Source organism: Garra rufa, chromosome 25 (genome assembly GCF_049309525.1).
Source record: "Garra rufa chromosome 25, GarRuf1.0, whole genome shotgun sequence".
In the NCBI taxonomy this organism is placed as follows: Eukaryota; Metazoa; Chordata; class Actinopteri; order Cypriniformes; family Cyprinidae; genus Garra; species Garra rufa.
Window position 1 is genome coordinate 17011449 of NC_133385.1, and position 24205 is coordinate 17035653.

Genomic DNA, 24205 nt, shown 5'->3' on the forward strand with positions numbered 1-24205 from the left:
TACAATTTTCTTTGTGGCTTTAAAAAAAAAAAAAAAGATTTCACATCAAATACATAAATATCAAAATATATTTATAATACTGTCAAAAGACTGAAATATATATTGCACTATAATACATTTTCAGCTATATCACCCAGCCCTAGTTTGACATCACAACCGTGACACAATTAACATGACTGCCGCTGTTTACAAATTTTATTCAGCATTTAGCAACTAAGCCCACCCTGATGAACTAAAGTGTGAAGTACGCTGATAGACAGAGGTTAGACAATCATAACATACCGGTCATTTACATACAGAAGTCTTCGAGGTACAGTAATGTAAACTGATCTGACTGAATGCCTCACACCAAAGGCATTCATATGCATTGAAATGAAGGACCGAAACCCACTGACCCACAGATGTGAGAGTGCAATATGGCACATTTCCTCTGTGTGTGGGTGTGGATTTGACCAGGTCTCTGCTTTCAGTCCAGACTTGGTCCCTAAGCCCCTTTCTTCAGGGCGAGACGCCCCGATCACGTTTCAGAGCCGTGTTTGAACTGCCGCGGCCAAATTACACAGTCAAACACAATGTAGCAGTCATCACGGACCTGAAAAACGGACATCCCTTTACCGACAGGAAACTACACGGGGATTCAGACACCACATGATTGAGATGACTGTAATTTCTCAGGGTGTGTCTGTATTTCTATGCAAAATTATATTAAAAGGAGGAGGTCCTATTTCCTTTACTGCAAAAAAAAAAGTTTGACATATACAATATGTATATATGCAAGTAGAAAAACATAATAGACTCCAAAAGGCACCAGTTATGTGGGAAAAAAGCTAAGCAATGACAGTTACATTTACACAATTAATTTTTTTCTAAATAAATTAAAAACAAAATGCTTAATAAACTTTTAAACTAGGCATTTAAAAAGTAAATATAAAAAACATTCATGTTGAGATTTGCTTAAGATTAAACTTCACAGTGTTATTTAAGTTTTTGTGTTTAAGATTAATTTAAAGTGAGTATTAAATGGCAGAAAAGGTAACCTAAATGTAAAACTTATGGTAATGATGATTAAATATCCATTTAAATATGTAACAAAACTAAAATAATAAATAACCTTTTTAATAAATACATTTACCTTACTTTAATAACAAATACATTAAAATTTTATAAAATTAAAAAAATAACATTTTAAATAAATTAATGTATTTAAAACTTGAATTTTATCATTAAAATGACTAACTACTTAAAAAAAACAAATATATTAAAATATAAATACAATTAAATTAAATTAATAAAATAAAAATAAATAACTTTAATACATTTATTTTGAAATTTTAAATAAAGAAATAAAGAAAATATCTGTATGTTTATATATATATATATATATATATATATATATATATATATATATATATATAATTAAAATGACAATACTTTAAATAAAAAGGACATTAAAATTTTATAAAATTAATAAATAAATGTATTTAAAACAATTGAATTTTATAATTAAAATGACTAAATACTTTTTAAATAACAAATATATCAAAATATAATAAAATTAAATAGAATATACATCTCAAGTATTAAAATTACTAAATACTTTTAATAACAAATTTAGTAAAATTTAATAAAATTCAACAAAATTTATAAATTTAAAATAACCTTCTTAATAAATACATAATATATGTATGTATTATGTATTTATTAAGTATTACACATTAAAATGACTTAAAAATTACTTTTAAAAACAAATATAGTAAAATTACATTAAATTAATAAAATAAAAATAAATAACCTTTTAATAAATAAATGTATTTTACAATTTTGAAGTAAACAAATAATTAAAACAAAAACAAACAAATAAATAAATACATACATAAAAATAAAATATTGGTATATATGTATAACGTATTTACAATTTTTGAATGAAACTATATATATATATATATATATATATATATATATATATATATATATATATATAAAATTCTTTTTTTTTAATTAAATACTAAAATACTAAATACTAAATACTTTTAATAACAAATACATAAAAATTAAATATAATTTATAATTTATTATGTTTATAAAATACATTTTTTAATTACAAAAATTGGAATTGAAAAATCTAAATATCAGTTAAATTAAATTAAAAATTTTACGATTACATAAAAGACAAACATAGCTAAAGCAAAACAAGATATACCTTGAAGCTTCATCTAAAATAATACAGAGAGTTTGGCTTATGTTCTGATAACAGGAGTCTTGACCAAATTTACAGTACAGCACAAATGAATCAAAATAATCTTCTACAGCATCCACACTATCCGACTCCAAAATCAGCATGGCTCCCTTCATGATGGAATTTAATCGGCTCTCAGAAGGATGCACCGCTAAAGTTCGCACCGCCTCATCTTTCTTCATCGACCCGGACTTTGTTTTGGCAGATTTGATGACAAAGCAAGTCAAAATAACGTGAGAGAAAAAACCTAATTCTTTCTTCCACCAGCTGCTGTTGCAGAAAGAATCCACTAAATTATACATGACATCAAGCATTTCCAGTAAGAAAGAAGACAGGAAAGGAATTCCCATTGGATTCTCGCCATTCCTGCCCTCCAGCTACATTTCACAAGGTCTTAGATCATCCCTCCTTCACCTGTATCAATCTGGGCACTAAGACGATATCTTGACAGGTACTGGGCACAGAATCCTGCACAAACACCTGGCTGGGCTCAAGAAAATGACCTTATTTGGAGAACAGTGGATCTTACAGGGCTTGTCTGTAGGTCATCTGTCTGGCTTTCGTTATTTTCAGCCAACATTTTGATCGACTGCCATTTTATCTGTGAGATGTTCTGCACTGACTTCATCAAGGACAGGGCAAGTTTAGTCTTGAAGAATCAGACTTTTAATTACAGACTAAGTCTGGTCCACTTTGCAGGACAGGACTGTCAGAGTTCACTTTTGAAAGCAACATTTAAAGATATAGCCAACCAAAAAAGTACCCTCACCCTCATGTTGTTCCAAACCGCTTTTTTTGTCACCTTGGTTACGGAAGTATTTTTCCCATTCATTTTTCCCGTAGAGGTTGTTTTTGAGTGGAAAGCCATTAATGCCAGCTATGAGGTGAACCACAACATTAAAAACTTTGATTTAAATAATAAAAAAAATTGTCAAAAAAGAAATAAATAATAATCTTCTAAATTAGTCTTAGCCCTGTGTAAAATGTACCTTTTAGATATCATCCCATTTAGTCAACCTTATCAAAAAATGTATCCTTTTAACAGAGATGCTCTCGTTTGGGGATTTTAACCCTTTGAAATCTGGCAACCGCACCCTTGAAAGCTTGCATAGTAGGCATGTACTGAGCAGTCCACAATTTTTTGTTGACAAGCTTTTTTCTCACGACTAAAACAAGACGACAGTAAGGTCAATAAATCATAATTGTGACTATATCAACATGCAATGTTGTTGACAATAAAAGATAAGACTGAAATGTGTTTTTAAAAATCTAAACGATACCAAAATTATTTATTTATTTTTGTTGAAAAAAGGAGACAAAATATTATTGTGGACTGCTGTACGTGTCTCTACTATGCGAGGTTTCATGTGTGCTGTTGCCAGATATCAAGAGTTCAAATCTCAAATCAGAGCTTCTCTTTTAAAAGGATACATTTTCTGCCTGGTATTTGGTTCATTTTTGCAATCTGGCAACCAACCATTTGCTCTCTATGTAAAGATACTTGCATATATATATGATTGCAACAAAAGCAGTCATAACATCAATTACCAGCCTCATAGCTCACAGTACCATGGTTGCCAGGTTGCAAAAACAATGCAAAACTCTGGGTAAAAAAAAAGCATATTTTTTCCGCGCTCACGTTAACGGATTTGAGCGTTTACGCTGAACACGGTTGCGGTCCGGCAGTGCGTTCCAGAAACGGTGTGAATGGTAGTATTCAATTTTGTAAATATTATTGAAAATTACTACTATCATGGATAGTATGGATGGATAGTATGCATATAGTATAGGATAGTATATCATGGATAGTATGGAATGCATAGTATTGTTTATACGTTTGCTGTGCTGGACGCTCTGAATTAAAGTGACAGCTCATTGTTTGCACTAAATATGAACATGGACTGACTTGAAAATGTAGTAATTACACCATAAATGCATATAATTAAAGTAACTGCCTGTTTTTACAGAGTTTCTAGAGCCGGTGATTTTTCTCATGTCACCAGCCATTAGCAGGTGTGGCAAAAAGTTAGTTTTAGGCCCTGGATACAAATATTAAGTAGTTTGATAGCATTGGAAACTCAATCACTTTATTAACGAAAATAAAAGAGATTTTGGTATAGTTTTTATTTTTTTAAATACATTTTAGTTTCGTCTTTTATCGTCAATGATATTGCGTGTTGATTTAGTCACATTTATTGTATATTGACCTTATTGTCACCTCATCGTCTTGTTTTAGTCATGAGAAAAAGCTTGTCCGCGAAATATTTTCGTCATAGTTTTCAATAAAGAAATTAACACCAATATTGATACAAATATTAAGTAGTTTGAGATCGAGGGAAAATCATTTACTTCATTCACAGTGTTTCACTGAAATTACTACTTTTGTCATGATTGTCTGATTGGTGGAGATTCTATGCAGAATCATGGGAAATGTAGTTTTTCGATAGGAATTCTACTGTTAAATATGACTTTTTTTAAAAATAAGTTGAAATGATGTGGGCTGATGGCTTCAACATATAACATCAATTATCAACCTCATAACTCACAGTAGCACGTTACCAGATTGCAAAAATTAACCAAAACACTGGGCAGAAAATGTATTCTTTCAACAGAGAAGCTCTGATTTGGGGATTTAACTTTTGATATCTGGCAACCACACACATTAAAGCTTGCATAGTAGAGGCATGTACAGCAGTCCACAATAATATTTAGTTCTGACAAAAATAAAGAGATTTTGGTATAGTTTTTATTTTTTAAAACACATTTTAGTGTCGTCTTTTATCGTCAATGATATATTGATATAGTCTCAATTATTGTTTTTTGACCTTATTGTCATCTCGCCATTGTCTCGTTTTAGTTATTGGAAAAAAAAAAAAAAAAACTCGTCAGTCGTCAACTAACATTTTTCGCCATAGTTGTCATTAACAGAATTAACACTAATATAGATACAAATACTAAGCAGTTTGAAAGCGTTCACAGCACTTTCTTGAAAAGACTACTTTTGTCACGATTTTCTGATTGGGGGAGATTTTCTGCAGAATCATGGGAAATGTAGTTTTTCCATTTTCATTCTTCCATTTTAGACTTGTCTTTTATCATGCACGATATTGCATGTTGATATAGTCACAATTATCGCTTATTGACCTTGTTGTCATCATCGCCTTATTTAAGCAATGGGAAAAAAATCTCACCAACGAACATTTTTTGTCATAGTTTTAATTAACAAAATTAACACTAATATAGATACAAATATTAAGTAGTTTGAGAGCACTGGAACACTTTACTAAAGCTTCACTGAAAGGACTACTTTTGTCGCAATTCTCTGATTGGTGGAGATTCTCTGCAGAATCATGGGAAATGTAGTTTTTTACTAAGAATTCCACTGTTAAACATTATTATTTAAGATGATGGCTTCAACAAAAGCATATACCATCAATTACCAACCACATAGCTCATCTACAATGAGCTACGAGGTTGGTAATGATGGTATATGCATCTGTTTATAAAGGATCAGTTATAATTAAAAATCAATGATAACATTGGACCCCATAGACTTTCATTCTATGGACATTTTTCAAACATTTTCTTCTATATTCTACATAACACAATAAAGAAAGTCATACAGGTTTGGAAAAACATGTAGGTGAGTAAACAATGACATCAATGGGCAGCTTATAAAGATCCCTCACAAAAACTCTTGCAAATACACTGGGAAAAAGACAAAAATCAGTCTTTTTTCTTGTTTCTGAGGTTTCTTTCAGCTCCAATCCTTCCATCAATCATTCCAGTAGCACATTCTTGCAACATCAACTTAGCTCCCCACCCACTGCCTTTTCACTTTCATTTCTTAGCCCATTTCTTTCAAATCCTCCCTAATGTATTTGTTTTCTACCTCTACATTTGTCTTTTCCTCTTCAAGCTGATATTTCAGACATCTTTCTATTCTTAACCAATGAGTCACAGCTCATCAGACATTTTTAATCATAAATATGGCAACTGCTGTCAGTTCAGAGTGTGTTTAGTAAAAACACAGGCGGTTTTACATGTTCACACAGATTGCTGTTGCGTTTAAGAAGGAACGGCGTAAACGGTGAGGGATGTGGGACGTTAAACAGCCGCAGGGCCTGCAGAAAGGCACACCGAATGTGAGAACACACGCATAAAGAAGTGGATGTATGTCTAAACCGATCCATTAGCTGTTGCCTTTGGCACTGACGAAGACAATGACCACTCTCTTCCTTTGTGAGGAAACAAAAGCAACTCTGTTGCCCATCTAAAACCCTCCGGTTTGACTACCAAACATTCTGTGGCGATCAACATCAGAAAAAGGAAACATGAAAAAATGAGAGTCTGCAGGGTGAGTTAGTGCAGGTAACGCAAAGGTGAAAGGTTAAGTCCTACCTATCAGTGTCATCTTGACTCTTAGGATTAAAATGGTGAATAGTCCCTCTCACGCTGTTCATTCCATCCGAAACCCGGTTAACTCTTCGGGAGTACAGGTTGAGACCTCCGTCCGTCATGTATCTGCAGACACATACAAATGCTAGTTTAGCACACAAGATACAGACAAGATACAATTGCAAGTCTAATGCGGTGTCTTATCTCTAAATGGAGCATAAAGAAGCTGTCTTGTGAAACGCTAGTTAAATATGTGGCGAGACGCATTAACAAAAGAAAAATATTTTACATGGTGCTGCCGTTTGATGATCTATGATCTTTTATTGTCCAGCTCCTTTCAGGGTATGTTGTGTCTGCACGTTCATGGTCACAACAAATGAATTCAATTGTCTCTACAAACATAGTCAAGACAAATGTTTGTCAGTGTCTCGAGAAATCAGCCCACAAGAAAAACCTGTTTTTCTACCTAAGTAGAGAAGATCTTAGCAGGAAAGACTGTTTATTTTGTGTATATATACAGACACACACACACACTTTTTTTTTTTTTGTCATTTTTAGCCACCCTAAACCTATTGTTTTTGGTCACTTCATAACATGCCATATAAATAAAGTATTTTTCTTGTATAAATATATTAACTTATATAAATATCTAATATAAATGCTAGTAATACGCATGCTAATAAGAAACTAGTAAATAGTGAGAATTGGTTGCTTAACTAAAGTGTTACCATTTTTTTTTTACTCATGTAAACATTTAGTTTAGAATTAGTCATTTTTCTACCACATAATTTATGATTAAAATCAAATTTTTACCTGGACATTTAATTTACTTTCAATGAAACTAACATTGACCTCTTTACAATCAAAAAAAAGAAAAGAAAAAACTTGCATCAAGAATGACATTTAATTAAATAGTATTAGTAATGATTAGTAATGGTTTTAATTAGTGCATTTGTTCATAATTCATCGTGTGGCCTTCTGTACCACAAAAGTAAAATATTATAAATAAAACAAAAACATATATATTATTAATTAAAATGGTTATAAATACAAACATATATATATGTAATGAAGCAACCAAAAATTATATTTAGGGGGGGATAAAATTGCAATATATATATATATATATATATATATATATATATATATATATATATATATATATATATGTGTGTGTGTGTGTATATATATATATATATATATATATATATATATATATATATATATTGCAATTTTATCCCCCCCTAAATATAATTTTTGGTTGCTTCATTACATGCCATATAAAATATAGTATAGTATAGTATTTCTTGTTTAAATATATTAATATATGGTGAAAAAATTATGATCTTTCAGAAATAATTCTAATATTCTGATTTCCTCAAAAAAACATTTATTATTATTAATATTATTATGTTGAAAACAGCGGAGTAGAATTTTTTCAGGTTTCTTTGATGAATAGAAAGTTCTGAAGAAGGATTCTTTTTTTATTTCAGATAAATGCTGATCTTGAAATTAACATTGACCTCTTTACAATCCAAAAAAAAAAGTATTAGTAATGATTAGTAATTGTTTTATTTAGTGCATTTGTTCATGATTCATCGTGTGAACTTCTGTATTACAAAAGTAAATTATTATAAATAACAATTATTAATCTCAATTATTAGTCTCTTCTGCTCACCAAGCCTGCATTTATTTAACCCAAAGTACAGCAAAAACAGTACAATTTTAAAATATTTTTTACAAAATACAACGTGAATTCATTACTCTAGTCACATGATCTTTCAGAAATCATTCTAATATTCTAATTTGCTGATCAAAAAACATTTATTATTATTATTACTATGTTGAAAACAGCTGAGTAGAATTTTTTTCAGGTTTCTTTGATGAATAGAAAATTCAGAACTAAGACATTTATCTGAAATAGAAATCTTTTGTAACATTATAAATATCTTTATCATCAGTTTTGATCAATTTAAAGTATTCTTGCTAAATAAAAGTAATAATGTCTATAATTTCTTAAATATATGTGACCCTGGACCCCAAAACCAGTCTTAAGTCGCTGGGGTATATTTGTAGCAATAGCCAAAAATACATTGCATGGGTCAAAATTATTGATTTTTCTTTTATGCCAAAAATCATTAAGAAATTAAGTAAAGTTCATGTTCCATGAAGATTTTTTGTAAAATTCCTACTGTAAACATATCAAAATGTAATTTTTGATTTGTAATATGCATTGTTAAGAACCTAATTTGGACAACTTTAAAGGTGATTTTCTCAGTCTTTTTTATTTTTTTGCATCCTCAGATTTCTGATTTCAAATAGATGTATCTCGACAAATATTGTCCTATCCTAACAAACCATACATCAATAGAAAGCTTATTTATTGAGCTTTCATATGATGTATAAATCTCAGTTTTGTCAAATTTAACCTTATGACTGGTTTTGTGGTCCAGGGTCACATATACTGACTCCAAGCTTTTGAATGGTATAGTGTACAATGTTACAAAAGTTTTTTTATTTCAGATAAATGCTGATCTTTGAATCTTTCTATTAATCGAAGAGTCCTAAAAACAAAAACAACAACAACAAAAAACATTATTCCCAAACAATTAAGTTTGATAAGAAGTTCCAAATGAAACCTGCATAGTATAACTTATACAATCAACGTGAACTTTACAAACTATTCGCTAGTTGAAATCAACCCCAATTCAAAACCTTTAAAATTAACCTACAGCAGCTATAAACTAGACCTAGGGGGTGTTCCATAAAACAAGTTTACCAAATAAGCCTTATTTGGTAAACTTGTTTTTTGGAACACCCCCCTATAGTGCCTCTTTTAATTTAACACCACCAATACCTAAGCCAGCATGCAAGTCAAAAATATTCACTCACCTCACCAAAGGTCACAAGCTAGTACTGTGACTGTCAAGAAAGTCTGGTTGGTTTCACATGACCGTGTCTTTTGACTGCTAAGGTGTGCGTTTATGTATTTGTGATCGTACTGTAAGTACCTAGCCGTGTTCTTAATATCCTTAAAGACACACTGCATTGAGAAGAGAGGAGAGAGAGAGAAAATAAGAGCAATTGTGGGTTGGACTGCAGGCAGAAGTGGACAGGTGAGCTGTGTGGGACAGTGTGTCTTAACCTGAGGCACTAGGTGGATGGGTGTTTACTCAGTTGAGCCGTTTAAGTGGATGTTCTAAACAGGTTCTCAAAGGACAGTCATTTGCCCTCTGGCAACAAGCAATATGAACCAAACACTTAAAACTACTGCAGGGAGAGAGCAGCGCTGATAACAGGCTGATCCTATTCCGGATAAGCTTGATGTTTCAGGTTAATATGATTTTTTCCATATAACAGGTGCATCTCTTGCACGAGAGAACTACATCACAATAATACTGAATAACATCTTATTGCAGTAATAAAAAAAAAAAAAAATCAGGTTGCCTGAAATCTATAAAAGCCCATTTCTTTTTTCTCGCAATTGCAGGTTTAAATGTCAGAATTCTCTTTTTTTCAGAATAGCGTGATTCTGCCAATTACAAGATACAAACTTGCATTTGTGAGAAAGAAATTAAAGCGGCTCTAATAAAAAAGTCAGAATTGCGAGTTTATATCTTAATTCTGACTTTATAACTCGCAATTGCGAGTTTATATGATGCAATTTTGACTTTGTTTCTCAGAATTGCAAGTTTATATCTCACAATTCTGAAAATAATAAAAATAAGTCAGAATTGCGAGATATAAACTCGCAATTGTAAGTTTATATCACGCAATTCTGAGAAAAAAGGCAAACTTGTCAGTTTTTATCAGTGGCGATTTCTTTAAGACTGCAAGGGAAGCTCAGCTTCCCCTATAATGTCACAAAATTAATGGTCAAATTACGTACTATTGTATTAATATTTTATTGACTAAAAATGCGTTAGAAAACGTTCATCTCAAAGACGAGTTCGTTCAGAATCAGTTAGACATAGCAGGTCTGCTGACTTGATTTTCTTCTCATACATTCCCGTAGCGTCACCGTCACAGTGCATTTCCCCATTGAAGCCCAGCGTCCATTGACTTCAATGGGGCTGCTTTGAACGTTTTTTTTCAGTGCTTTGAAACTAGACGGTCATTGGATAAACGCTGCGATTATGTCCCGCCCACGGACGCTCAGCGTCTCTGGGGGTGAATGAGGAGTGGGCTGGCCTGGACGCTGAGCTTCTGCGTGATGATTGGAGGGTCTGTCGAAAGATTCCATCTCCTTTTGACTGACAGCGATTTTGTACTATAAGGAATCACTGAAGCTATTCGCGCTCAGTCCCATCGTGGATTTCTCAAGTTCAGTCGAAATAAAAACTGCTGCAACCTATTTCTTTATATTTGCTTGGCGAAATTGCTTGATTTTCATCATACATTTCACACAATTATACACCACATTCCTTGTTTCACTTTTACAGAGTTTTTTTTTTTTTTTTAGATCGTTCATTCATTCATTCATATAGTAGGCTAGTTGGTACGACAGGGTCACAGACCATTTTCTTGAAAAGGAACGTAGGGCAGAATTTACTTTTAAATAAATAGACAATTTTATGATGTAGGCCGAAAATGAGCTTCCCCTATTTGACAGACCAGTAGCCGCCACTGGTTTTTATCTCACAATTCTGACTTAATTTCTCGCAACTGTGATTTATATTAGGGCTGTCGCGGTTAAGGAATTTCCCTTGCGGTAATTTTGAGTGGCTCAGTAGCCGGTATGCGGTATTACCGCCATATAATTGTGTGTAGGCTGTTACAATGTAAGGTCATATTCAGAAATCATTAAACCGAAACCAAATCGCGTTGATATATGAAGTGAAGTAAACAGTACTTACATAGAAACCTAGCCAGAAAGAAATGCAAATTTTGAAGAAAAATGTCAGACATACTTAGAGGCTTTGCATCTGAAATCTTCGTGTATATTACAGTTAGCGCGCACCCTCGAGTCTGACTGGACGAGAGACTTTCTGTCAGTATTTCACCTGCGTGTTTTAGGCGAGCTGTCAGTCAGTGCAGTTTCATTGATACGCCACAAGATGGAGGCAAGAGACTATCTTGTCTTTAATCCGTTCATTCAACTATACGTTCAAAAACGCTTATTTATTCAAAGAGAGACGTAATGAAACACGATGTTAAAATCATTTCAACTTTAATCGCCACTTTTAAAGGCTCAGCTGACCAGCAGAGTATCGATGTTAAGACAGAGATTTCACTTTCCTTGGACATGACAAGCTAGTTTCACATACATACCTGACTCGATCTGAAAGACAGACGCAGGTAATCGCACAAGCTCAGTCGATCTCTCTCTCATTCGCTGTCTGTTTAGGCTTGTTAAGTGCATATCTACTGAGCCTCATAATAAACACATTATGTTATCATTACTAACTTAGTACTAATTTAATATTCAGCACACAGGCATTAAGTGAGAAGGGCAAATCCATAGGAAAAAAGAAAACAGGCCAATATCGCGGTTGCTGCGGTTGTTGCATTCCTCTGCGGTTATGCACGTCAATAGCGCGGTATTGCGATATTGCGGTTATCGCGACAGCCCTAATTTATATCATGCATTTCTAAGAAAAAAATTCAGAATTCGCAATTACGAGCTTATATCTCACTTTTTTCTCGCAAATGTGAGTTTGTATCACACAATTCTGACTTAATTTCTCACAATTGTGAGTTTGTATCACATAATTCTAAGAAAAAAAGTCAAAATTTTGAGTTTATATCCCTCAATTTTCTCACAATTGTGAGTTTGTATCACATAATTCTAAGAAAAAAAGTCAAAATTTTGAGTTTATATCCCTCAATTCTGACTTTATAACTCATAACTGACTTTAGAATAACTTTATAATCACGCGATTCTGAGAAAAAAAGTCAGAATAGCGAGTTCATATCAAAATTCTGAGAAAAAAATCAGAATTGCGAGTTTATATCAAATCATTTTATACCAATTCTGACTTTATAACTCGCAATTACGAGATTAAAGTTGTTTTTTCCTCATAAATGAATGAGTTTGTAAATCTCGCAATTCTGACGTTGCAACTCACACCTGCGAGTTTTATATCATGTAATTCTAAAAAAAGTCAGAATTGTGAAAAAAGTCAATAACAAGATACAAACTCATATTTTAAAGAAAAAAATTCGAAATTGCGAATTTTTATCTTATAATTCGAACTTAATTTCTCACAATTGTGAGTTTATATCTCAGCGATTCTAAGAAAATAATCAGAATTGCGAGTTCGCAATTGCGAGTTTATATCACGCAATTCTGACTTCACTTCACAATTCTGAAAATAATAAAAATAAGTCAGAATTGTGAGATACAAACTCGCAATTGTGAGTTTATATGATACAATTCTAAGAAAAAAAGGCAAAACTGTGAGTTTGTATCTTGCAATTCTAAACCCATTTCTCAAATATTCAGAATTGTGAGATAAAAAAGTCACAACAATCTTCTTTAAAAAAGATATATTCTGTGGCGGAAACTGGCTTCCATAGAAATCCATTGGAAATGTTTATAATAATTATTATTATAATAACTATACTCATTTTTTATGTACAATAATTTCAATTGATATTATTCATCATTTTAATAAATAATTATTAATATAATATATTTTTGCTTTAATTTATAAGAATTTTTTTGTGGTACAAAAGGTCACATGATGAATTATGAACAAATGCACTAATTATAACATTACTAATAATTACTAATACTACATAATTACATGTTAGTCATCATGCAATGACTTTTTCTTTATTTATTTTTTATTTTTTACTGTAAAGAGGTGTAAAATTCACTGAAAGTAAATAAATGTCCAGGCAAAAAAATAAAAAAATAAAATAAAATAGATTTTGACTATAAATTATGTGGTAGTATCTAAACTATTTTAAAATATTCATAATTAGATTTAACAGAAAAATAACATGTTTGGTCCTGTTAAATGTTTACATGATTAAAATAAAAATATAAGTTTGAATCTAACTATTAGCATGCTTATTAGCATGCATATTACTAGCATTTTGGCTGTTAATTAGTACTTATACCACACATATTATTGCCCTCTTCTGCATGATCATGTTCTAGATCCCTTAATCCTACCTTAAACCTAAACTTAACAACTACCTTACTAACTATTAATAATCAGCAATTTAGAGTTCACGAACATGTATGTGTGTGTGTGTGTGTGTGTGTGTGTGTATGCGTGTGTTTAAACAGAATGTTTTCATCCTGTTTATTCTAATATAATCTAATAAATGTTTACATACAGTAACATTACCACTTAAGCACTTTGTTGATCATAATGGGAGTGAGTTAGTTTTGGTTGTTAAGTTTGTAGATGGCGATGACAGATTCTCAAGATGTTTTAACAGACACACATCCTTTAGCTTAATCTCTCATTTCCTGCTGTGAAGCAATCAGGTGACAGCGTTTCATCATCTGGGCGGCTGACTAACCTGCTGGGCAGGTGGGAAATTTCCAAACAGCACACGCCACACTAATGATTTAAGTAATTCACGTCAGGTAATTAAATTGTACATGAATCATCAAGTGTGATTCAGAGCAGGAAGATCAGAAGTCAGTAGATATGTATTTCACAATCCTATGATTGCTTAATCATCAAAGGTTTAGCAACTAGTAGAGCATATCAAACAGCTTTATTTTATTCATTGTAAATCTTATTGTTTAGTGGATTCACGTGACATTTAACATACTGATTAAACTGACTGAGTAAAATTATAAGTTACTTTATTTTAACATATATTCTCTGTAGCCTGTGGCAACTGTCTTGCCATGATACATGAATTTGGTAAATAAACAATACCATGGTCTGCATCAAAGCACCACCATCTGATAACATCATTGAACTATAGTACCAGCATTGTACTTTTTGTAGAGGTTATCTATGAATAGTGTCTGTGTTTTAATGTTATGACTGGACAATATTTCCTGTTCTTTAGTTTCCTGACAGGTGTGTTACTGAGAACAACGGCTTCTGTTTAACATTAGTTACTGAGCAACAAAACTTGTTAACATTAGTTCAACCAGTCAAACACTCTGACCCAAGGAGGTTATTCATTTGCCCTGACCTGGTCACCCACTGCAGGTCAATCAACATCAGTCTGGACAGACTCACAGATAGACAATGTAAAATTAAATAATAATAAAAAAAAAATGATGTTTATGAGTACATGTTATTTTAAAGCTGGAGAAAAAAGCTAAAGAAAAAATATTTATTTTTTAATCTTTCAACAAAATTTAATAATCTTCTATATCTCTCTAGTCTCTCTGTTTACATAGCCAAGACTGAATATGCAAAGGAAAATAATAAAAATAGTCAGGAATAAAAAAATAAAAAAATAAATAATAAATAATAATAACAACACAAAAAATAAAATAAAATACAGTAAAGTAAAATAAAACAAATTAAAAAAAAATAAAAATAAAAAATAAAATACAATAAAACAAAAAATAAAACATAACAGTAAAATAAAGTAAAAGAAAAAAGAAAAAGAAAAAAAACCACAGTAACACTAAAAACAAAATAAAAATAAAAATAATTAAAATGAAAAAATAAAACAAAACACAATGAAACAAAACGAAACAAAATCATAAAACAAAACAGTAAAATAAAATAAAACAAAAATTAAAACAGTAACACTAAAACAAAACAATGAAATAACAAAATAAAAAATAAAAATTAAACAAAGTAAAATAATAAAATAAATTACAGTAAAATTAAATTAAAATAAAATAAAACAGAAAAATAAGATAAAATAAAATACAGTAAAATAAAATAAAACTAAATAAATTAAAATAAAACAAAAAAATAAAACACTATAACACCAAAACAAAATAATAAAATAAAACAGAACAAAATACAGTCAAATAAAACAAAATAAAACAAAAAATAAAACAGTATTGTTAATAAAACAATAACGAAAAAAAATTAAATTAAAAACGAAATAAAATAAAATAATAAAATAAAAAACAATAAAGCAAAACAAAAATAAAATAAAGCAAAACTATTAAATAAATTACAGTAAAATAAAAATTGTATTAAATAAAACATAAAATAAGATAAAATAAAATACAGTTAAATAAAACAAAACAAAATAAATTAAAACAAATTAAAATGAAATGAAATAAAATAAAACAAATAAAACAAAATTAAATAATCCAATTAAAATGAAATCAAAAAGCAAAACAAAATAAAAAAATAAAACATATTATTTACTTAGTTAAAAGCTAAACAATAAATAAATACGATTACTTAATTGTATAATTTTTTATATCATCTACATTTCAAACAAATATTAATATATAAACTCGGTTCCCATCCCACATGCCTTTTTAAGTTATATTAAATTATTATTTTTTAATTTCAAAGTTATTAAATACACATAAAACAAAATAACAAAATAGAACACTTTAATAAAATCTCAGTGGATAAAATCAGTACCCGTCCGAGCATCGCTCACAAAATATTCTGTATCACTTAAATTAAAAGTGAACAAAATAAAACAATAACCAAATAAAATAATACGATAAAATAAGACTGATACATACAAATACGATACTCAATGAATAAAATCGATATTCATGCTACATAATCTCCCACAAATATTGTGAAATACTTTTATGCGGTCTTTATCCGATTATTTAAAAGGTGGTACAAAGATAAGCTCGTAAAAAGACACTAATCCAAACCAAAGCATCAAGTTTTAGCAACAGAATTTGCTGCAAGTACCCAACGTTGACTGCGTTTCAAAATCCATCCATATATGGTCTCAGTAATTGGGCTTAAAAGCTTTCCAACTATGATCAAATGTCTCGCAAAGATTTTCTTGCGGTGACAGAATCACTCTACTGGAATTCAGCACTGAGAAGAAGGAATATGAGAATCCAATAAAAGGTGTCTGTCTGATTCCTGTTTGAACAGGACTAGGGAAAGATTATGCACGACCCTGTGTGTACATCGCTACACGTGCTGCGTTTGAGCATCTAGTCGCATTTCCAAATTTGGATGTAACCTCATATCTCGTCCACGGGGTCAAAAGGTCGCCGACTTTTCCATGAAAGTCAGCTAAATGCATGTCTTCGAGGTAAATTCAAGTACCGTCTTTCTCTTCGTGCCACAAATATTCCTACATTCACCCTCTCTCAGGATTTAACCATGAATATTTCCCATGACCCCTGACTCTCGTCTTTTTACCACAGGCTACATGTTGCGTTTTCATGTTCTACTGACAGACAGCCAAATGAACAGCTGATAACAGACATATGAACAAAACAACTGCTAACATGCCATACAAGAGCTATTGGGGATATTGTGTAGTACTATAGCGAGACACTAATGTACACATTTTTGTCAGAAGGTGCTTACAGCTGCATACAGAAGCAAGCAAGCTTGGGTTGTAATTGTATGGTCCAAAACAAGGCCAAGAGTTCATCCACACATACTGTAATTTGCACGCTGCCACAAACCACACCAGTGTACCGGGACTTTGAGCATGCAAGTAAAACTGGCAGAGCTCCTAGCGAACGACACAATGAAAGAGTGAAGGGAATAAAGAAAGCTGGATCGGCGTTACATGATTACATGCTAAAAAGCTGTGGCTAGCCACTCATGGGACACTGTAGGAATTCAGCGCAGGGCACGTCGAGCCACTGTGCTACACACACACACACTAATACTGCATCTTTTGATATACAGTGCAAAATGGACATTATAACTTGTTAGAAATGTAACTTAGACATCTGTGTAACTACCATCAAAATTTTGCTTACCAAAAAGCTTTTTGGTGAATTGTTATAGTGAACATGAAAGCTTACATGAAGTCTTCTTAACCAAAGAATGGTTAAAAAAAAGAAAAATTGGTTATAATAGCATTTGTGAGATGTTTGGAAGCAACTTACTTAAAATAACCAAGTAAAAAGGACTAGCAAAAGAGCGCCACCCAGAGGCAGATAGAGATAAATGCATTCTTACCTGCATGACACCTGAATCACTTCTTACAGTATATACACATTTTTTTTTGTTATTTAAAGAAGTTTCTTATGCTTATTAAGGCTGTGTTTATTTATAAAAGCCAGTTTCTGCCACTAAAAAATAAAAAAGGTAATTGCGACTTTTTATCTTACAACTCTGATTTTTTTTTTTTACATTTTTTGACTTTTTTCTCAGAATTGCGTCATGTAAACGCGCAATTCTGACTTTTTTTCTCAGAACTGTAAGATATACACACAATCGCGAGTTATAAAGTCAGAATTGCTAGATAAATAGTCAGAATTGCGGGATATAAACTCTCAATTGCGAGAAAATTTGTTTATATTTTTTTATTTCTTGTAAATGTGAGTATCTCGCAATTCTGACTTGTTTCTCAGAATTGCGTCATATAAACTCGCAATTCAGACTTTTTTTCTCAGAACTGTAAGATATACACTAGGGGTGGGCATAGATTAATTTTTTTAATCTAGATTAATCTTGGAATTAATCTAGATTAATCTAGATTAAAATGGCTAATTTGAATTCTGCTGAAAGCATTCAGAATATGTGTGCTACCCAAATAATGACTTAAAGTCTTTGAGAATGGATCATAAAGCTCATAAAGCTGTTCTATGATAATTTGTTGATGAAAGTAAATTATGTTCAATTAGATGTACTTGTGTTTACTAACTAACTAACAATGAAATTATTTTTTCTACCTATTAGATTGTGTTTTTTTAACGTCAACACCTACCCAGCCCATTACATGTTACACCATACTTTTATTTTGACAGGTTGCCGTGAAGTTTCTGTGTCATACAGTATGATATGATGCTAGTTTTCATAAAAATGAAATGGTAAAAGTGACACTCACAGCAGTTTGGGAGATTGAGTTTATCTGTTTATGTGAGATGAAAATGCCAAAAATTAGCGGGAGCGTCACGTGTGTTTCAGTATGCGTGTAGTAAAAGCTCGTCTCCGCAATGCATACATACAGCTAGGCAAACGGAACATATCGGATTCATATTAAAACGGTCTTTTTGCATTTCTCGCAGTTTTCACATACACTAGTCCATATCGCGATTTGAATTAAGTGACTGACCAACATTTGATTTATGAATCCAAAAAACAACGAATTTACGTGGCATTTCGCTATAGTAGATTCGGTTTTTATGAATGGAGGACGACGAGATCCCGTCTGTGTTTTGGCGGAGGAGACTTAAACGCGCGACCATATTCTACAGTCTTCGGTATACATCCGCGTTAAACTATCAAGGTGAAAGTCATCATAGCTTGCGTAGTTTAGACCCAGCTCCCAACCCAAATTTGAGAATAGATTAACGGCGATATTTTTTTTTATCGCGCGATAAGAGTTTCACGTTAACGCCGATAACGGCCCACCACTAAAATACACACAATCACGAGTTATAAAGTCAGAATTGCTAGATATAAAGTCAGAATTGCAAGAATTTTTTTTTATTTTTTTTATTGCAGTTGGAAGTTTGTATCTCAAACTTCTGACTTTTTTCTCAGAATTGTGAGATATAAACTCGCAATTGTGAGTTAAGAAGTCCAGTTTTGAGATTTCTATTTTGAATAAATGCTGTTCTCAGAATACTGAAAATAGTATCACAGGTGCCAAAAAAATATTTGGCAGCACAACTGTTTTCAACATTTTTAATAAATTAGCATATTAGAATGATTTCTGAAGGATCATGTGACTAAAGACTGGCGTAATGGCTGATGAAAATTCAGCTTTGCATCACAGGAATAAATAATATTTATAAAGTATATTAAAATAGAAACCATTATTTTATACTGTAATAACATTTCACAATATTACAGTTTTTTTCTGTATTTTTGATCAAATAAATGCAGCCTTGATGAGCAGAAAAGACTTCTGTAATGTTTTTTTGTAAAAAAACATTACAAATCTGACTGATTCCAAAGTATTGAACAGCAGTGTATTCATATATATTTATTTATTTCCTCTTTCACTATGTATATATATATATATGATTTATGTATCATGCCTTTTAAAATTGTTTTATTTTGAATTTCTTCTTTTTAGAGGTTAACTACTACTTTAACTATTACAAAACTGTTTTGTTTTGAAGATGAATATCGTCTATCAAAAGTTATGCATACCATCAAACCACACTCACCCACTAGTGACAGTATCTATCTTCATGCTCTTGCCCAGGACGTCTCCATCACTCATGTACCCCGCCGTTTCCATCGCGACGCCCTCCAGCTCCTCCACCTTCTCTGAAAGTTCAAGGCCGCAGAGGACACCATTGTGCATGCAGCTCTGATGCCTGTTTGTGTGCCGCCCACAGCTACTGCCATGCTGTACGAATGCGTTTCCTGAAGAGGGGGCATCGCCAGCTTGAAGACGTGGGCTGGATGAGCCCATTCGCCATGGCAATGCAGAAGCTGGGCGGGAACTGAGGGCAAGCAAAGCCCTCCCATTGATCTCTGTAGTTATGGTGCTGTCAAAAGTCGTCTCAAGAGTGCTGGCAAATGAGAGTCATACAGAAAAGACATGAGAATTTAATGATGACGTGGACAACTAGGATTCGAATGATGTGAACTATAGATATCACTTTTGATACAGAAAATACTGAAAATGTAATGCATAAAAGTAAAACTTTTGCTGTATATCTCATAGTTATGTGGACGATTTTTGGAGTTCATCCTCATTCTCTTTAATTCAGTGAAAAATTATTATTTTTTAATTTAAAATGTACATATACAAATAGCTTTAAGAAACATTTTCTCCCATAAAAGCTGGTCTTTCTTAACATCTTTACTTTTTATTCATCTTTGTCTTTGTTTTATTATTTTATTACAATCAGTAAAGAAAGTGACATATGAATTTAAAGGGATAGTTCACCCAAAAATAAAAAATTACCCCATGATTTACTCACCCTCAAGCCATCCTAGGTGTATGACTTCTTTCAGATGAATACAATCGGAGTAAAAAATAAAAAAATGTCTTGGCTCTTCCAAGTTTTATAATGGCAGTGAATAGGTGTTGAGATTTTGAAGTCTAATAAAGTGCATCCATCCATCATAAAAGTACTCCACACAACTCCAAAAGGTTAATAAAGGCCTTCTGAAGAAAATCAATGCATTTTTGTACAAAAAAAACCTACAAAAATATAAGCTCTGGTGAAAAGTGACAAAAACGAAAGCGCAGAGGAGAGACCAAAAAAAAAAAAAAAAAAAAAACACCAGTCAAGAATTAGAAGTACAAAACAAGAATTTGTAAAGAGAAATGTTAAAGGATTTTGATATAAGCCAAGGGGAGATTTTCCTTTGCTGTAAACAAAACTTGGTTCCCGTATGATAGTTAATGGAAGCTAGAGATTACGGTTTATAAAGTTTTAAATATTTTTCTTACACAAATGCATTGATTCGCTTCAGAAGGCCTTTATCTGTGTGGAGTACTTTTTAAGATAGATGGATACACTTTATTGGACTTCAAAATCTCAAAAGCTTGGAAGAGCCAGGACATTTTTAAATATAACTCTGACTGTATTCATCTGAAAGAATAAAGTCATATACACCAAGAATGGCCTGAGGGTGAGTAAATCATGGAATAATTTTCATTTTTATAAAACTATCCCTTTAAGAAAACCAAAGATTTATCTTAAAGCAAACAAAAAGTAAAAGCATCACTGGGTTTCTGGCAAATTTTGCATCCTGTCAGCACAGGGTTTCATTGGAATATTAAAACAAGCTTTTTATCCCGCATTAGCAGGCAGTAGGTGGCCCCCGGCCGATTTCACGGCCAGCTTTTGTGCCCTGGAAAGCCGAGACACGCATCAAACTGATCACAGCAAAGACAAAACCCGGGCACCCCCCAAATCAGCTCCTAATGCCAATCAAACTGTCTTCCTCAAAGCCATTTAGAGTTTAACAGTTCGCAAACCCCCAGAGATAAAAGGGTTCACACACCCGGGAACAATGGGGTGCTTTCTGAACTGTGCTGTGATCTCTGTGCCCAGTCATAATTAATGTCATGTTGTACTTCAACCCGACTGAACTGAAGTCATTTAGAGTCTGACCATGAACTGACAACAGAGAAGGTGCAGTAAGAAGCAGCTACCACTAGCGGGACTCCTTTGGATTTATTACCAGAAAAACTTATTTTGACTATAAAAATTACCCGTTTCAAAAGCTTACATCCCTTTATTCTTAATACTGTATTGTTACCTGAATGATCCACAGCTGTTTTTTTTATTTAGTGATAGTTGTTTATGAGTCCCTTGTTTGTCCTGAACAGTTAAACTGTCCGCTGTTTTTCAGAAAAATCCTCTAGGTCCCACAAATTATTTGGTTTTCCAGCATTTTTGTGTTTTACCCCTTTTCAACAATGACTATGATTTTGAGATCCATTTTTTTTCACACTGAGGACAACTGAGGGACTCATATGCAACTATTACAGAAGGTTCAAACACTCACTGATGCTCCAGAACGAAAAATGATGCTTTAAGAGCCAGGGGTGAAAACTTTTGAATAGAATGGAAACATGTACATTTTTCTTATTTTGTCTAAATATGATATTTTTTCATTTAGTACTGCCCTTCAGAAGCTACAGAAGATACTTTATGTTTCCCAGAAGACATAATAAGTTAAATTTACCCTGATCTTCAAATTCAAAAAGTTTCACCCCCCAGCTTTAAATGCATCTTTTTTCCTCCTGAAGCATCTGTGACCATTTGAACCTTCTGTAATAGTTGCATATGTGTCCCTCAGTTGTCCTCAGGGTGAAAAGATGGATCTCAAAATCATACAGTCATTGTTGGAAAGGGTTAAAATACACAAAAATGCTGGAAAACCAAAGAATTTGTGGGTAGTTTAATTGTTCAAGACAAACTCATGAACATATATCACTAAACAAAAGAACACATTATTAGAATCAAAGGGATGCAAACTTTTGAACCTGGGTCATTTTTATAAATTCAACTATTATTTTCTCTATATCTATACTATATCTAAACATCTTTTATGTGAAATATCTAATTCAGGTCAGTATTAAATGAACAATAACATGCATTTAGTATGATTCCTCTTATTTTAGTAAAATAATTAACATTTTGCAGATTCTAAAAAGAGAAAGTAAACTTTTGACCACAACTGCAAATATAAAATCATTACAATGTTCTTACCTGTGACTGAAGTGAGCTGTCCCCCGCAGACTAGACATGGTTTCTTCCAAGTTTTGCCTCAGATCAGCGATGTTTTTCACAGTACGTTGTCTCTTGGTTTCAGAGTCCTCACCTGAAGAAACCAAACTCATCAACATCACCACAGTCTGCAAACAACTGCTACTGTAACTCTAAGGCATGTCCGAACACACATATTCACACACCTAAAATGCTTCAAAAAAGCAGCCAAAACCCTGGGAATCATGGGATAATGTAAATGAAGCAACTCCAAACTCTGTATTAGCATCACAGCTTTAACTCTGCCCCTTTTGCTTGTGAATTTAAATCTCCTAGCATTCTATAAAAGAGCTTTTTGTTTTCTTGCACCACTGTTAACGTACGAAACGTTAGCCAACCATTGCTGAAAAATAAACACTCAGTGTATGCCATAGTTGAGCGGGGATTTGGCCGCTCGGATTAACGGCTGTTTACTGATCATGAGGGGTCCACAAGGGGCTCAGAAGGTACAGAGCAAACACTCACACACAAACACAAACACTCGCACATGATGTAAAACGTGTTAAAGAACAAGTGCCATGGTACAGAACATTCCTGGAGGCTGTAAAAACCACAAACGACCTCTTTCAAAACTGCTCACTGAGGCTAATGCTAAATCTTTGTTCGCCAGGCGCTACTTGAGTAAAAACAAACAAACTATATAAAATATTTTATATAAAAACAGAAAACTTTTGGAATTTGAAGATCAGGGTTAATTTAACTTATTTTGTCTTCTGGGAAACATGTAAGTATCTTCTGTAGCTTCTGAAGGGCAGTACTAAATGAAAAAAAAAAAAGATATTTAAGCAAAATAAGAAAAATGTACACATCTTCACTCTGTTCAAAAGTTTACACCCCTGGCTCATAATGCATTTTTGTTTCCTTCTGAAGCAGCAGTGAGCATTTGAACCTTCTGTAATAGTTGCATATGAGTCCCTCAGTTGTCCTCAGTGTGAAAAGATAGATCTCAAAATCATACAGTCAATGTTGGAAAGGGTTTAAATACACAAAAATGCTGTAAAACCAAATAATTTGTGGGGCCTAAATAAAAAATAACGTGCATTTTGTATAATTCCTTTTATTTTGGTAAAACAATGAACATTTTGCAGATTCTGCAAGGTGTATGTAAACTTTTGACTTCAACTGTAACTGAAAAGATGGCAAGACTTTGTTAAGAAAAGAACTGCAGAGATGTGACTTAACTGTTCACAGACATGCAAATATAAAAGATGCAGGTCTATTCTAGAGACCTGCGCGGGACGGATTTTTCAGTCCCGCTCCCGCAAGATTGTGTCCCGCCCCGCCCGCATAAAATTAACCTATATAGATTTTTTTCAGTACATCGA

General features: G+C 32.5%; 1 protein-coding gene across 1 annotated transcript in view; it reads right to left on the reverse strand.

Moving 5' to 3' along the window:
- Positions 1-24205, reverse strand: part of nav2b (neuron navigator 2b) — a 106165-nt gene that overhangs the window by 57961 nt on the left and 23999 nt on the right. The window contains exons 10-12 of the mRNA XM_073831366.1: positions 22824-22935; positions 19812-20162; positions 6638-6760 (exon numbers count right to left, since the gene is read on the reverse strand). Coding sequence (XP_073687467.1) covers positions 6638-6760; positions 19812-20162; positions 22824-22935 — 586 coding nt within the window. The remainder of the gene's footprint in view (positions 1-6637; positions 6761-19811; positions 20163-22823; positions 22936-24205) is intronic.